This window comes from Cydia fagiglandana, chromosome 4, assembly GCF_963556715.1.
Source record: "Cydia fagiglandana chromosome 4, ilCydFagi1.1, whole genome shotgun sequence".
NCBI classification, from domain to species: Eukaryota; Metazoa; Arthropoda; class Insecta; order Lepidoptera; family Tortricidae; genus Cydia; species Cydia fagiglandana.
The window spans coordinates 5,182,098-5,199,863 of record NC_085935.1 but is presented as its reverse complement, the minus strand read 5'-3'; the positions used below and the strand labels follow the sequence as shown (position 1 = coordinate 5,199,863).

At 39.7% G+C, this 17,766-nt stretch overlaps 1 protein-coding gene across 1 annotated transcript; it reads right to left on the bottom strand.

The window, feature by feature from the left end:
• Positions 1 to 681: 681 nt before the first annotated feature.
• LOC134663403 (uncharacterized) lies at positions 682 to 16,472 on the bottom strand. Its single transcript, XM_063519768.1, has 19 exons — positions 16,430 to 16,472; positions 15,263 to 15,450; positions 14,665 to 14,825; positions 13,517 to 13,887; positions 13,211 to 13,434; positions 12,496 to 12,598; positions 10,950 to 11,077; positions 10,543 to 10,688; positions 9,948 to 10,092; positions 9,217 to 9,366; positions 8,809 to 8,949; positions 7,697 to 7,962; positions 7,056 to 7,277; positions 5,084 to 5,267; positions 4,131 to 4,326; positions 2,943 to 3,703; positions 2,596 to 2,788; positions 2,043 to 2,156; positions 682 to 1,785 (listed from the first exon to the last, which is right to left on the bottom strand). The coding sequence occupies exons 1-19, from the start codon at positions 16,470 to 16,472 to the stop codon at positions 1,715 to 1,717; spliced, it is 3,807 nt and encodes a 1,268-aa protein (XP_063375838.1). The 3' UTR covers positions 682 to 1,714.
• Between the last annotated feature and the right edge of the window lie 1,294 nt (positions 16,473 to 17,766).

Genomic DNA, 17,766 nt, shown 5'->3' with positions numbered 1-17,766 from the left:
GCATAACTGGACAAGGGTACAGGTAAAAAAATAACTAGCCAAGTGCGAGTCGGACTCGTGCACGTTCCGTCAAAAAAACGACAAAAAATCACGTTTGTTTTGTGGGAGTCCCACTTTATTATTTTATTTTGTTTTTAGAGTATTTGTTGTTATAGCGGCAATAGAAATACCTACATCATCTGTGAAAAGTTCTCAAGTTGGTAGCCTGGTGACAGACAGACAGACGGACGGACGGACAGACAGACAGACGGACGAACGGACGTACGGACAGACAGCGGAGTCTTAGTAATAGGGTCCCGTTTTTACCCTTTGGGTACGGAACCCTAAAAACGACTTTACAGGTTTACATGATCCCATTGAGTATAATTTGTATCTTCATAATTCTATACTGCCAAGCTAAACACACATGTACATAAGGCGTAATGTCGCCTTTTAAAACCTAATTACACTTAACCCCCCAACTGCTTATCATAGACCAAACACGGCTAATGTCCAGATAACCACGGTCGTTACGCTATAACGCAAATTAGGGTTGCCACGCACGTGCAGGGTTAACGTGATGTTTTTGTCCCGTCATTGGACTTTAATTGGGGTCAGTTGTCGTTTGTTTGTGCCGCTCGATTGGCAGCATTGCAAGGGTTAAGAGGAAGGCGGGGCAAAACGGTTATCAGTATGTTCTTTCTAAATCCGTTCTATTTATTTAGATATTTAAATCAGGCAAGAAGGCCCATATTACAAATACCTTAAATACTAATACTTACATGTTTTTTATAAACTTAAAACTAAACACTAATCGACAAAACGGAGTGGCTCCGTTGCATCCGCTGCTCTTGTGTCGGATTCGGCAGTTTCCTCAACGGCCATTGAATGGTGTTTTCTTTACGTTTCCTCTAGTTCTTAATGTTGACAGCATAAGATTATTCTTATTATCTATTATAATGGATTCAAACGTAGTAATTCATCACAAAATGAATCCAAAATTTACTAGACTGAAAATTTACCCACAATACCCCATATAAAACATAGTATAATTCTGCCCACCACTCCGATAATGTTTTTTTTAACAGCCTGTTATAGTCCCACTGCTGGCCAAAGGCCTCTCCCCTTGATTTCCACGACTCCCGTTGTTGAGCTTTTTCCGGCCAGTTATTAATGAAGGTGTCTAAATCGTCCCGTAATCTCCGTCTGGGCCTGCCACGTCCACGCTTATTTTGCGGCATCCACTTGGTGGCTATACTTAGCCCACCTATCCGGATGCATGCGACAGACGTGACCTGCCCAGTCCCACTTCAGCCTGGCGGTCTTCTGCCCTAGGTCAGTTTTGCGTGTTCTGGCACGCAATGTAATATTTCGGATGCGATCTGTCCTTCCGATAATGTATTAAAAAATATCTTGTTATGTCTATTCTGAGTTTTCGCCTCGAGTGGTATTTTACCTCGTGACTTGGATGGCGTTAACCAATTTAATAGGTTGCGATATTAATTGTGGTCCAGTATTGAATAGATGTGGCCGCCAGTTTATTGCAAACGCTGGCAGTTTATTCCTGACAATACTTATATTATTTCGTTGTTGTTTTTCCCGTTTTTGACATTTTTACAGTAACCGTTTGGAAATTATTTGATGATTAAATTTTGGCGACTTATCTATTTTAGTGACCGGTCATGTTAATTACGTCATACAAATTACATTTCTTTGGTGATAAATTCTATCACTCTTATTTGAATCTGAATTCATCAAGTCGCACGTCTGCTGATAGCACGTTTGCTTCTAATGTGAACGGGCCATCTGCAAGAAAATAGAATAGTTACTTGTGGATATCAAAATTACTTTAAATCTTATCTTTTAAGGCGAGGTCAGGTCTGATCAGGCCGCGTAGCCAACGTGCCAATCGCTTACGCTACGCGATCGAAACGAAACTGTCGCACTAATATGGAAGAGTGTAAGGGAGACACAAAGCGTTTCGTTGTCGTAGCGATAACGATTGTCGCCTTGGCTAGGCCGGCGGGACAGTATACAACAAAATATATTATTTTAGTACCCACCAACATGGAACCACTCTGTGCGGGGATATCCAGTCTCCTCTCTAGATGCCGCTATAGCTTCTCTCAGAGCAAAAGCCACGCATATCGACAAACATGTAGCAGGTTCTCCAACCGCTGTAAACAAATAATTTCTAAAAACTACAAACATTTCTTTATTTTTTCTTCTTTCTTTTATAAGCCTACAATCTACATGGACAACAATTTTTAATTTCACCCTTAAACCATTGATGTGACATATGTTAGGTACATTAAATAGGAAGGGGTAGACCTCAGCGGACTTTCTCTGAAATGAATGGGAATGTCCTGAAGAAAGATCAGGTCAAGAGCACCCTATCTAAACCGGCAAGCGTGTATGAGGTATGTTATGAAAGTGAAGGAAACGAAAAACTATGTCAGGATCGTAGCAGTTGGAAATCTGTGGACTCTGCCTACCCATCCGAGAAATAGGCGTCATTATACATATGTATGTGTATAAATAAATAAAATAGACAATTCCCGCATTATGTTTTTTGTGAACTGTACAATTTTATTGTTTTCAAATAATGAACCTCACCTTTACTGCCCAAAATGTCTCGGGGGTTGTAAGAATTTTTCCTCAACTTGATCCTAAAGTCAAGGGGTATATCGGCCCCGCACGGCACCTCGTAAAACCATGTGCGGTCCGTAAGGAGCTCTCCTGTTTGCTCGTTGTATATGATGTGCTCTGTGGTCCAGTAGCCCATGCCCATGATAAATGCACCTTCGATCTACAAAACGATTCATAATTTTTGTATAAAAATTTCCGTTACAGTCCTCTGGAGCTACTGCGCCCGAAACGGGCTACTTCCCGACCTATTATAAGGAACGTAACGACTATATTATTATTTAATTGCGTATTTGATTTTTTTTTTCCAAATTTACCTGTCCAATATCAAGTACCGGATTGACCGATGTTCCAGCATCTTCAATTATATCGACTCTCCTAATCTCATGCTCTCCTGTAAGTATATCTAACTCAACCTCAGCCATAGCAACTGCTCCCGTTCTATAAATCACCAAATCATTTGATGTCGTATAATAACTGGCTTGAAGATTGATTCCCGCCAGGTATGCGGTTTGCACCAACAGTGCCCAAGTAGGGTTGTTCAGCGTCTCTCTGATTGCTGATAACCTATCAAGCAGCAACTGGCAACACTTAATAGCACCAAGGCACACCGAGCTTGTACTTCTACTCCCGCCAGTCGTGAAACTATTTGCATTTGCTGAATCATTTGCTTTCACTTTCACCATGTCTGTAGAAATATTCAAAGTGTACGCGATTACTTGGATCACTCTAGTGTTCACACCTTGACCCATCTCTATGCCTCCATGTTTTACAACCACAGTTCCGTCACTATGTAACACGTTTAAGTCAACTTGATATCCGCAAGCGATAGGGGTCGGCCAACTCATGAGGGAAATTCGTATTCCTCTTTTTTTCCAACGGTTTCTGGAGTTGAATTCGTCAACTTCTCTTTTTCTCTTGTAATATTCTCTGTCTTGCAACAGTTCGTCGAGCATTTCAGAGACTTCCGGATATTGAGGGTTGAGGTTGGCACGTCGAACCTCCACGGGGTCTCTGTCTAGTATGTAAGATATTTCTTCCATCATCATTTCGGTATGTGCAATTGCCTCAAGGGTGCCTTAAATTAAGAACAATGTAACTCCTTAGTATAACACATACATAGTATGATAAACATGTGACACATGTAAATTGTTGTCCCAAAGAGGATACCACTCAGCATGTGACGGAGCACGTATTGCCGCGGCTCTGATTTTCAGTGGACCCTTAAACTTATAAGATATTTATAAAATTTGTTTTAACTTAAAAATAATCAAAACAACGCAGAGCAGTTAGTTCAGTGTTAAAAAAAATAGCCAAAAAGAAAATGAGTTATTTCAACAACAGGGAGAATGGGAACAGAGATGAATTGGGAATGTAATCATGCAACTTAAACTTTAAAGTTTAAACCATAATACCCATAAATAAATAGACAATTTTTACGCATGTATCAAGCAAATATAATATTATATTTATATATCATCATCATTTAATTAATCATTAAGTACCTGGCGACCTCATCCACGTGGCGGAAGCTGTATCTGTCAGTACATTAAAAATCTTCATAGACCAGCGTGAATTCTCGTAGCAGTTTTTAATAGCGGGTGGGGCTAGAATGACGAACTGATCACTGAACACGTATCCGTGGTCCTCGTACATATGGTATTCCAGGTACTGGATCTCACCTCTGTCATCAACACCCACCTGGAACGGTTAATATTGTAAAACATTGCATCTTTTGCTTATTATAAGCCTCTGATTTGAATGTGATAGGTTTACGATGAGAGATGAGGAAGAAGATTGATGAAAAAGCAAACGCAGGATGAATTGCAATATTGCCACCATTATACTGCTTATGTGATAAGGGACCCACTAATTACCAGTCCGCCGGACGATATCGATATCGGCCTGTCAGTTAAACGAAAAATATGACAACTCCGAACAACTGACAGGCTGATATCGTCCGGCGAACAGGGGCCAAATTCGACATGTACAACTGTCACATTTCGCATCCACGTCAAATCAACAATTGATTTTATGGCACACTGAGTGTTGATTCCATCAACGGTGGATAATATCATTTGGTACAACCAAAACTCAACTCTAAACTAAGGGTGGTTCGGTTTGCTTTGCTTGTCACCCTAACTGTGGATTGCTAATGTCAAATTTTGACATTGTACGTATTCTAGAACTTATGATTTTTCCCACGTCAACGGGAGATCAACACGATACGTCAAACGTCGCTTGTCGAATATGGGTCCTGGTAATATGTGGGCCCCTTTAAGTTCTGTTGCAAGAAATTACTGCTGGCAGATACTCTTTCACCTTGATCCAATGGCATCAATAAAGCAAATAAAAGCTATATCCAATAAGGAATTGAAACGTGGTCATAGAAAGGAAAACTGAAGGAAAATATGGTCTAAATGATGTAGTAGGTATCTAATAAAATTGACTGTCTAACCTCAAATTCTAGAGTTACCGGAGGCCTCTTCCCTAAGACTCTCAACATGGACTGGATACCCATGGTAAAGCGGCAGGGTCGATTCGTCAGATAAGTGACCAATGCGCACGTTGACGCGTTCCAGCCAGGTCGGGATAGCTTCATTCCGTATCCACCACCGTTCCGAGGTATCACTAGGCTTATGCTGGAAAACAACGTTGAGCAACGATTTAAAGCTTTCACCTGAAAGTAATATCATTTTAACACTTTACACATATTTAATTACACAAACGTCATTTGCTGGGACGTCAGTCTTACTGTGACCACAGCTGGTCCAACTCAGCTGAAACTTCGAAATTTAAGGTAAAATCAATGAAATTATATTGCGGTAGACCCGTTTGTGTAATTAAGCTCAGTGACCGTCAATATGGCTTTCGCCGAGGTCGGTCTACTGGGGATCTTTTAGCGTATGTCACGCACTGCTGCGGCGAGGCCATCGAGAGGAACGGTGAAGCGCTTGCTGTTTCACTGGACATCTCGAAGGCCTTTGACAGGGTTTGGCACGCAAGTCTCCTTAGCAAGCTTCCTGCATACGGCATCCCTGCTGACTTTTGTAGCTGGCTATCTGATTTCTTGAGTGAACGGTCGATCAGAGTAGTTATTGATGGCTGCTCTTCGGACCTCATGGCCATTGACGCCGGTGTTCCTCAGGGGTCTGTTCTCTCCGCAACCCTTTTCCTGCTCCACATTAACGACATGCTGCAACCCAGCATTGTAGGTTATGCAGATGACAGTACGGTTGTTGAGAGATATTTGGCTAGTGCAGGGGACAGCAGGGAGGATATACGTTCACAGAGAGAGGCCATGGTTGAGCGAATGAACTTGACCCTTAGTCTCGTTTCCCAGTGGGGTGATGACAATCTGGTCACGTTCAATGCCTCCAAAACGCAGACGTGTCTATTTTCCGCAAAACGGAGTCCATTCGACCTGACTCCTTCTTTCCGGGGTGCATCTGTACCTATTACCGACAGCCTGGAACTCCTCGGCATGGAGCTGAGTTCAGTCCTCAGCTTCGGCAGCTTCATTGAGTCTAAAGCACAAACTGCGGCCAGAAAGCTGGGCGTCCTAAATAAGGTGAAGCGATACTTCACACCTAGACAGCTTCTAACACTTTACAAAGCTCAAGTCCGGTCGTGTATGGAGTATTGCAGCCACCTGTGGGATGGCTCAGCTAAATACCAACTCGCCGCTTTGGACTCAGTGGAGCGCAGAGCCAGGAGGATGATTGGCGACAAGAAGCTAACGGCTAAGCTTCAGTCTTTGGCCCATCGGCGGAAAGTCGCCAGCCTGTCGGTATTCTACAGGTTGCACTTCTAGGAGTGTGCCCAAGAGCTACACGAGCTTATTCCACCGTCCCCATTCTACCATCGGACTTTTAGACGCACGGCCGGTTTCCATCCTTACTTGGTAGATATTCCACCAATTCGCACGAAGCGCTTTGCTTCTACTTTCCTTATGCGCACTGCCAAGGAATGGAATTCCTTGCCGGCGTCTATATTTCCGTGTTCTTATAACCCGGCAACCTTCAAATCAAGAGTGAACAGGCACCTTCTGGGCGAGCTCGCTCCATCGTAGGCCACGTCTACGCCTCGGCTAGTCTGTGGCCATGAGTAAGCCCATTCATAAAAAAAAAAATTAATTAATTATAGGCAAATAAAAATGCCAGCTGAACGAAGGTCTCGAATAAAAAGCCCTCATCTCACCGATTGATGTGCACTATCCACTTTCGATGATTTTCCATAACTTTCGTAGCTCCTTAAATTACCTTCTCGTACGTTTTTCTGTGCTTCATATTAGTATTAACTACCCCAGAAGAAACTGTTTGCTCCAAACGCTGTCATTCCTCCGTTAAAATCAGATGAATGTTTTAAATACCTGGTAGTTTTTTTTTTAATCGCACGTTTGTAATTTCTTCTTAATTTAACTGACTCACCGATTAGATTGAATATCCAGAACGGATGATATGGCGGTTTGTACGGCGTCAGGCCACTGCGAGCTGATGTATGCGTCCAGACCGTCGTCACTAGGCCTGGTCACGCTGTGAAGCGTCTCCATTGAGAAGTGGTACTGATATAATATCCTGTTATAGTCTTTGATAACTCTTTGTACATTTGCGCCTTTGTTTCGTGCTGGTAAAGCAAAGTATAATGATACCCTAAAATTTAAAATTTAGAATTTAATTAACTGCTGGTCAGTAAAAAACAATAGACCAAACAAAATGATTATAATTTATTCATAAATAGTTTACAAAGACATTATCGTACAAATATTAATCCAGGATCAGCATTCTGCGTACATCAATAAACATATTTTGTTCATTATAAAAATCACGCTCCCAAGTAAGTACAAAATACAAATACAATTAACTCATGTCCTAGGGTTACATTATTTTTTACTTATGGTTTATGATGCGGTAAAGTATAATGATCTTCTCATCCTCTTTTATAGTTTGATAAACAGAAAAGTCTGTTTCTACCAGCAGCCGGCAGGCCTGACTGGCACTTTCAATTTAAAAGTCACCCTATCTTTGACAAATAGAGAGGTTACAAAGAGATTATTACTGAATTGTATTACCTATTAGGATCTTTTACAGCTTCTGCTATAGTTAAAACTGGTTTTCTCGTATCTTTCTTATATTTGACATGGACCAGCAGAGCAGCCCGGTTAGCTAGTCTGTCAGTGTCTGCTACTATAACTCCGATGGGTTGGTCGTAATATTTGATCTGACCTTCGCAAAAAATTTCTTCTTTAGTTGTAAGTGTCGGTACCTGAGGTGGTAGAAAATTGTTTGGTCCCGGTATGTCTTTTGCTGAGAAAAAAGCAACAACACCCGGTAGTTTCTGAAATGAAAATAAGACAAATTCAACTTTAAAGTACATCACGCTTACTTAGCTTAGATAGGCTTAAAAAACCTTAAATATAGGTAAGTATTTGAAAGAAAGTTAAAGTATAGTAAGTATTACATTAACTGGACGACATATATATATTTCAACTAACTATAAAATAAACAGAGCTTTAACTACCTATATTATTACTCTCCTAACACCAATCAATAGTACTGTACTGTACCTATTACCGGTATACCGGTTATCCGCCGGATTACAACAATCAATATTGATTGAATAGGTAGATTCTGTCTCAGTGGCAACCTAATTGTTCTCAATTTGCCATTATTGTCAGACGTTGATACGTCTGAGGTCTATTTTAGGAATCAATATAATTATTTCGTTGTGCAAAATTTGGCGTAATGAGGGAGGTCGCGAAAACCGCGGTTTGGTTTGCAAATTGCGGGGATCTCTTTCTCTTCTATTCCAATGAAGGCGTAATTAGAGTGACAGAGAAAGATGCCCGCAATTTGCGATTTTCGATTTCCAAGGTTATAGCCGTACACGATAAAGATGTGGGTAAAAGAGTTTTAGAGTCAGACCAAGAAAAGTCTGCAGCGGATTTGATAGCCCACGCAGTGGAAGTATTATTTTAAACGTCAAATTTCTATGAATTTTTATTTATAGCCTATATTGTGTCCCACTGCTTGGCAAAGGCCTCCCCTCTATGAAATTATGACGTATAAATAACACTGGCACTGCGAGGGCTATCAAAATCGCTGCAAACTTTTCGTGGCTTAACTATAAACAGACATACAGATACACAGACAAATAAACAAAAACTTGTAAAAAATTGCTTGCCAACGCGGGTGTAGGGTCTATTTCCAGGATCTCTCCGGTGCAAATGTCCGAAGTGACGAAAGCGCAGAAAACCTCGTGGGGCTGTGTTGACAGGTCGTTCACGTATTTTGCTTCACCTGCACATTGGATCAAAGCATCTACCTGTAAACCAACATCATTTTCCTGGTCAAGATACACCTAAGCTCAAATAGGGTTTCGAATTACGAGATTTGATATTTGTGTAATGAAAACAGTTAGGTATCTATCTAAATTCCTGTTTACATCCAATGGGTACTTGGGTACTGTGTTTTCCTGTTTAGTTAAATATCGATTTATCGGGGTGAAGCTAAAAATATGAAGTGCTTCTAAAAATGCGATTTTTTTTCTGAAATCATTTGTCGTCCTATATCTATATAAGGTGTCTCGTACCTTAGGAGAAGGTTCGGTAATAGGCCAGATGAGGGGATTGGTAGTAAATTCTTGAGAGCCTTTGGATAAAGGTCTCGTCCTTCGAAGACGTCGCGTCCCCGAGCGATAGCGAGGATTCAGTCGGTTCTCGGGAATCAGAATCAGAAGACCCTGGAAACGAATAATATTAGGCTTGGCAAAATCTTGTAAACGGGTGTACTAGTAATGTTATCCCTTCGGGTGGCAGCACCTCCGGTTGAACGGCAGGAGAAATGGCGCGGCCATTTTTTAAATATGCCTTTGCGTGGCGGAGGCCGCGAGAAGGTTCGGTCATAACAAGCCCGTAATTGGCAGAGACCGTCTCGCGGCATCTGTGCGACGCTGCATTTCGCGCCTAAAATAAAACCGTTAAAACTATGCCTTGCTTGCTCACTCTTGCAAGATGCATTCGTCAATAAACAAGGATAGTATTCCCTAACGGTCGAATTCCCGCGTAAAACAAAGTCACGCGCCAAATTCGCGATGATCACCCATTGAGGCCCCGCCACTTGACGTATATTTTTCCAAAATGGCTGCGCCACTCAACGGGCTTGTTATGTCTGTCCTCCTCGCGGCCACCGCCACTTACCGTAGAGACCTCGAGGAGGACAATGCCACTCGAAGGGTTATCGCGAGGAAAATACTAACCATATTTATACTAGTAGTATTCTTTTATATATAACGTAGCATGATTAGTATTTTCTTCAGCTCACCTTATAAAAAAGTCCCAAAGCACACTTCTTTCTATACTCAGGTTTCAATTCTCCGGCAATTTCCTCAGGCTTCAATTCTTGTTCTAACACCTTTAACGCTCCTTGCAGCACTTCGTCTGTGAAGATTTTCTTGCCGACCACGTATCTGGACACACGGAAGAAGTTTAAGAATTATAATTAGAATGCTGAACTCTTGGCCTCCACTAAGTTCTTCACGAGGACCTCTAGATGATTCAATTAGAAGCCACTGCGTAGCACAAACTTGTAGGTAAATTTAGAGGACAGATAGAATCTGTTGAATTTCGACAAGTACCTAATTAAAGACAAGTGATCATAAAATTTAAGCTCTACAGATTTGTCGAGATACCTACTCGAAATGCCGCCGAATACGATCTTAACGCAAAAGCGCCTTCTCGTCGTCGTTACTGAATTCATTGAGAAAATTTACTCAAATTACTAATTAATAGAAGTAGTCATTAGTTAGTATGTAGTAGCAGGAAAACTATCCACCAACCCTTTGATCACTTATCATGTATTCTGAAGCATGTATAAATAATATACATGCTTGGTACATAGTTTAGTAATACTGGCGTACTTCTCAGTGTGAAGAGCGTGCACGAAGGTAGCAGAGATGCCTCCGATAACAATCCTGGCCGAGCGCACGGTCTCGCCATCATGGTGAAACTCGTAGAGAAACGCCGCGTTCACTTGCGCGTGCGCACTCTGGCCTCGTGGCATGATCTGAGACATAGAAAAACGATTCAGTCTGTGACTTTCAAGCGAAACACGTCCAGAAATATGTTGTTAATATTAAATATGGAGTGAGATTTTCGGGGGTGAAACGTAAGTTCCTTATTATTTGTCTCATCATAGGTCAATATTCGACCGATAGACAATAGTCTATCGGTCGAATATTTCTAGCTAAACCTTCCCTTTTATGTTTATATTGCAGACTAAGTAGATACTTAATGTATAAATTCAACAAAAATAATGTTTTAGTACCTTGAATGACACAAAGCGATAATTATGCGAATACGGTGGTATCCTGATTTCTGTTATAAGTTTGCCCGTCATATCCAAGTGCAGGAAGTCGGCTGGGGTCACCATATGCACCGTTCCACGTTTATCAACTAGAAAAAAGAAAAAATAAGTCCCTAACGGAGTAACTCTTACTGCATGCCTAATTGACTGAATGTTGCTGCACCACGTTCTCATAGCAATCGCGTTATGGAATTTTCTTTGCATTATGTATTGACACTGTTATTTGTTATTTATGTATGTATTTAAATATATTAAAAACTGGTCACTCACGGAAAAACGCTCGATATATGTTTCACTCCGTACCGAGGAGTGTCAATACGTGAGTGACCTGTTTTTAATATATTCAATATTAGTGCTAGCGGTTGACCAAAATCAGCTGCAAATGGTGTTAGAGGTATGAAAATCGGCACGATTAATCTTTAGACCATTTGAATCAATTTGACCCGTAGCACCAAAAACAAAAAACAAACGGAAAGGAGTTATGACGTCATCTTTTTTTTTGTATGGAAAAAGAAAAAAAATGTTCAGAAACCTATCGTGCGTGGTATTAAATGAAAGGGCATTTTTAGCCGGTTCTAAAAATATATCACATTATTATATTTCCGTCACTTGCATTCAATTAAAATAAAAATAATTTTCAAAACATACCAAGTTTGGGCTCCTCCATATACGAAACCGTTGAATTATTTTTTGTAAAATATACCTCAAGTAATACCCTACCCAATATCCTCATATCTAACCCTAAGAAATTGATTTCGAACATATTTAGTTTCAGTATTTTTTTTTATTTTTTTATTATTACAAATTGTGATCTATCAATCTATCAATGAAACGACCTCCTAGCCTAGTTGATAGTGACCCTGCCTATGAAGCAGGAGGTCCCAGGTTCGAATCCTGGTAAGGGCATTTATTTGTGTGTTCATCATCATCATCACACAAATAAATGTCCTTACCAGAGCTTGTATATATGTGTATATGGGCATTTATTTGTGTGATGATGATGGTGAACAGACAAATAAATGCCCTTACCAGGATTCGAACCTGGGACCTCCTGCTTCATAGGCAGGGTCACTATCGACTAGGCTAGGAGGCCGTTTCATTGATAGATTGATAGATCACAATTAGTAATGATAAAATTAAAAAAAAATATACTAACCCTAAATATTTTCGAAATTAATTTCTTGGGGTTAGATATGAGGATATTGGGTATTACTTGAGGTATATTTTACAAAAAATAATTCAACGGTTTCCTATCTGGAGGAGCCCAAACTTGGTATATTTTGAAAATTATTTTTATTTTAATTGAATGTAAGTGACGGAAATATAATAATGTGATATATTTTTAGAACGTATTATATACATTTAATACCACACACGATAGATTTATGAACAATTTTTTTAACATCTTTGCAGCTGATTCCCGAATTTCACGGTGTACCGCTATTACTATATGTCTTTGTCTCACGGAAGTTTTGTTATGTATGTATTTATATAGAACACGGCATACCGATAACAAGAACAGCTCCGATAGTCTCCAACAATAAAAATAAGTCAGACGAGAAAACTGGCACTCTGTGTTTAACCATGAGATTGCCAGCTATGGTGCCTATCTGGAAACATGAAGATGATATTTATAATTGTTATCTTTTTTGGAATGTAAAGTGTGCTAAACAGAAAATTAATGATATTGTGTAACGCTTGTTATAAATAAAAGATTGATTGATCAAGTTAGTTCAAGTATTAAACGAATCCTATAATTGACGAACAAATTATATGGATACGAGCCGGATAGCCGAGCAAATTGGAATGTTTGAAGTGCTTTACATGTACAAGGCCAGCCATACACAGTCATTCGCAACGTAATTCATAGTCTGATTACCGGTACTATACCTCACACCTGTCTATTCTGATTTGATCAGTTTCACGAGCGTCTACCTCATTCTGTCTCAAGAATGTTAACTGACATATCGTAATCTGATTCCGGTGTGTACTCGCCTATAGAAAATGTGTGGAAAGAGAATTCGTATATCATAAAGAAGCTCGTTTTATATGATGAATTCCGTTGCGAATTCAGATGGTGTAAGTCCAACCTAGGGCCATCACGAAGGTACTGCACTAAATGAGATGGGCGGCAGAGAAAGAAAAATTCATCCAATCCCTCTTTAAGTATGGGACAAGTGACAGCTACTGATAATTTGATAAAGTATAAAGTAGTTACTTACATTTCTAACAGGAATATGTGCCACTAATGTTATATGGTCCGCAAGCAAGGCAAGGTAACTGAATTCCTCTCGTTGATGTGAGATCTCGTAGAAGATAGATATCGTGTCATTCAGGGTGGTCGAAGCACCCAGCACCAGGTTCTGATCCACTACGTGCGTCTTTAGCTCCAGAACTCTGCTTATGTCTATGAGGACACGTGGATATGCGAATATTGGGTAGGCCCCTAAAAACGAAATAATATACATACAAGAAAAAATGTGTTGAATAAACGGAAATTCTGTGCTAACATTAAAAAGATTACTCACCTTTTCCGGTATTTCCTCCAATTAACATATAATCATCACCTTCCTTATTTAAAATCTCAAAAATTTGCTTGAGATCATAGACTATGTAAAATGTACGTTTGTCTTTCAAAATAATCATTTTCACATCTTTGATTCCAGTATCAACTTTGTCAACTAAACACCAATCTTTGCCATCGCATGGTTTATCACAAGATTTGTTACATATTTTGAGATCTTCGATATCAGTGAGGTTATCAGGTTTCGGTGCATCTTTTGCGAATGTCTTGAACGCATCAAATATGGGGCGATAGCCGGTACAACGACATAAATTGCTACCGAATGATTGTTCTATCTGTAACTGGGTGAGATCGTAATGATTTGACTCCAACAAGCTAAAATATTACTTTATGGTGAATAATTTAATTGAATCAAAAATATTTACTCAATGGTTTGGACTCCAAACCATTAAGTAAATATTTTGGAGCAATTCCAAACTTTGGAGAAATGGTATTAAGGAATGTCCAATAGTGACAAAAAAAATATCGAAACACTAAAACATGCACTGTCGACTGGAACGGTCACGTAACTCAATACCAGTTAAATATTATTTCCGTTCCGATTAAAAACTAATACTTAACAATATCATTAAAACTAACTATAAATTAAAGATTTAAAAACTAAACTAAAACTAAACTAAACTAAACTAAATTAACAAATTAACTCTAAATTAAACTAAATTAAAACTAAGCTAAATAAAGCCACAACCGAGAACTCAATCAAACAACCCGTCCCGCGCCCTTCCAGATGCAAAGGTGCCCATCACGCTCGCCGCGTTGCCACGCTGGACCGCGATAGACAGCCTCTGCATCAGGAATGACCCGGAACGAGGGTCATGACCTCCCTCCCTCAAACGTTGCCCCAATTCTCTCAAAAAAATTTTGGCCTCGGCACACCAACACCCGGACGTCTCCAATGCCAAAGGGACAAAAAGATATTTTGTCAGCAGGGCCGAGTACTTATCGCGCTAAATTAAATAAATCCAGTCACCATCGCGCCAATCAAAATCAATCGCGCCAGTTAAATTGTGGAGAGTTGGAGACAAGATGATGAAGGTGAAGAGAATTGTCTTAAGTGATAGTTTAAGCAGAAGAAAGTTAGTTAGGTTTTACCTGTACATACTCATAACCCAGCCAGGGCTGCAGAACCCGCATTGTGTGCCATTGTGTTCTGCTAGCGCACGTTGGACTGGGTGGTACCCTTTTCGGCGGTCTCCGATCCCTTCTACGGTCTTGATCTCCCAGTCTTGACATGACGTTATTGATACTAAACACTGTTAAGAAAAACAATTACTTAGCTACTCTAGTTTTTTTACGAAAAAAAAAAGTTTTCGTGAAATTGGGTTAGGTGTAGCACTCAACAATTTCTGGGAAAAACGTCTTATTTAATGTGCAATTTTTCAATTTTGGGAACAACTCAAGAAATGCACACAGCAATAATTGTTTCACGGTCGCAAACCGGACTTTTTGTACGCATAAATTAAGTCTGTTTGTCATTATGCAAAAGGCTTGCTTAGATTTAACGGGCGAAATTGTGAACCATTAGTACGTAAATGAACTCTTCAATTAAGGAAAACATCCTGAAGAAATATATTTGCTAAGAAATTGAAAGATGATTGGTATCTCGAGCTAGATTGGGCTCTATCCCAAATCCTCCAGTGAAAGTATCCCTGTGGCCGGTAGCTGGTGATGATGATGAAAGTATGCTCACAGAATTAATGGCCATAGTTCGTCGGCCGCCAGTGTAGGGGTCCGGAATGGTGGCGTTGACGATGCATGCTCCACACCCACCCTCCTTGCACATGAACTTGGTGCCATGGAGGTTTAGAGTGTCACGCACGTAGTCGTTTACTGACATGTCCGAGTCCACCTCGGAACTCACTGGGAAGAGAAAATATCCTTAGAATATTATATCCAGGCCTATTCGGATTTCGAGATAATCACAAGATCTAGAGACGATTTAGAGATCAACTAGATCTACATTAGATATCGACTAGATGTGACTTGGATATCTAAGTCATAACTTGTCAAAATCGTTCAAGAGGACCTCCAGAATCGCGGAAACGTCAAATTTGACATATCTATCTTACAAATATCTTTAAATTATCCATATCGTAACTTGTTGAAGTCTAGTAGAAATCTAACTCATTTTCCGAATCGAGCCGATCGTCATCAAACTGCGCATTATATCTGGGGGAGCTGGGGGAGCCTACGATGCAAAACTCGGTGTCAATTGCGTATTGCAGTGCAAATTTTTGTATGTATTTAAAAAAAAACTGTTTACACTATTTGAAACTTGGATTGATTTATATTTTAGAATGGGGCAATACCGCACCATGACCAGATGATGTTTACTCCTCTAGTTTTTACGAAAGTAAATTTTCTCTTTTTTCTTTGTTATGTTGTTGACATTCATAATATATCGAAGTGGCATTTAGATTTGGAATTGGCATGCACGGTGAATAACCGCACTTTCCTTTGCGTCGTGTTGAAACTTTTTTAAGTACCTATTTCTCTTTATGGACAACTTTTGAATTTTTCAAAAGTTTGCTTCAAGTCATAGAGTTCGAAGGATGGTCTTCAAATATTTGTTTCCCATGAAGTTTTAAGTCATAATGATTTGTTTGTCATATTATCATCATCATTAGTCATAAAACTGAAACCGTTTACTTTTCAGAATTTTCGTAAGGTTATCCCATAGATAGGTTAGGTTAGGTTTGTTTTATGGCAATCCTGAAAAGCGCGACGCGTTTCTGAACCAAATAAATTATGACTAAATAAAATGACAAACAATACATTATGACTTGAAACTTTTTGAGAAACTCTAAAAACACCTCAAATATTTATGTAGTCTGTCAAAAACACAATCCATAGGTACCTGAACATGGCTCCCCGTTAACTTTGAACGTGACTCGGTCCATTGCGCCAACTTGCAATCTGGAAATGCTCGATTAGATACCCGACGCCAATACAAGATATGAAGATATATTATGTACTAAGCACTGTCGGTCGGATGCGGGGTAATTTTATCATTAGGATTTGTCCGTTATTATCATAATAATTTATCGAGGAATTATGTTATCATGTATGAATAAGTTAAGAGGTCGGTTTTTAGGGTTCCGTATCTAAATGGCAAAAAACGGAACCCTTATGGATTCGTCATATCTGTCTGTCTGTCCGTCCGTATGTCACAGCCACTTTTTTCCGAAACTATACTGTTGAAACTTGGTAAGTAGATGTATTCTGTAAACCGCATTAAGATTTTCACACAAATATGTAAAAAAAAACAATAAATTTTGGGGGTCCCCCATACTTAGAACTGAAACTCAATTTTTTTTTTGGTCAAACCCATACGTGTGGGGTGTCTATGGATAGGTCTTCAAAAATGATATTGAGGTTTCTAATATCACTTTCTAAATTGAATAGTTTGCGCGAGAGACACTTCCAAAGTGGTAAAATGTTTGTTCCCCCCCCCCCCCTGTGACTTCTAAAATAAGAAATTGATAAAATTAAAAAAATGCATGCAAACTTCCACCGAAAATTGTTTTGAACGAGATTTAGTAAGTAGTAAGTCCCGTACTTCAAAAGGAAAAAACGGAACGTCGGTCTGTCTGTCCGTCTGTCACAGCTCATTTTCTCCAAAACTACTGGACCAATTAAGTTGAAAGGTACACATATGTTAATTTGTGACCCAAAGAGGTAACGTGAATGTGTAAACAAATGAATTTTAAACATGGGGGCCACTTTTGGGGGGTAAATGAGAAAATTAAATAATTAAGTTTTTCAAACTATGTATATCGTGTTACATATCAAATGATAGATAGATAGATTTTTATTTGGAATTATTAATCATACCAGTCTGTAAAGATGCACAAGGCCTAATGATAATGATGATAATTAATCATACACTGAGATGAAAGAGCTTACTCTGAGAATCTCAAATATACAGTGTGTAACCGGCATATGGGCATTTATTAAAACTGATAATAATAACTAATTATGATCTGGCGCAAACCTGTGGTACTAAGTACTGCGGATCGCAAGGCGGCATGGGAGAGTAAGGTGCTACACGGGCGGTTCTACAAGGCCCTCACGGGACCCGATGTGGACCTGCTCGCGTCGGTGAACTGGTTACGATTCGGGGACCTCTTCGGAGAAACCGAGGGTTTTGCCTGTGCAATTGCAGACGAAGTGATGATGACGAACAACTATCGG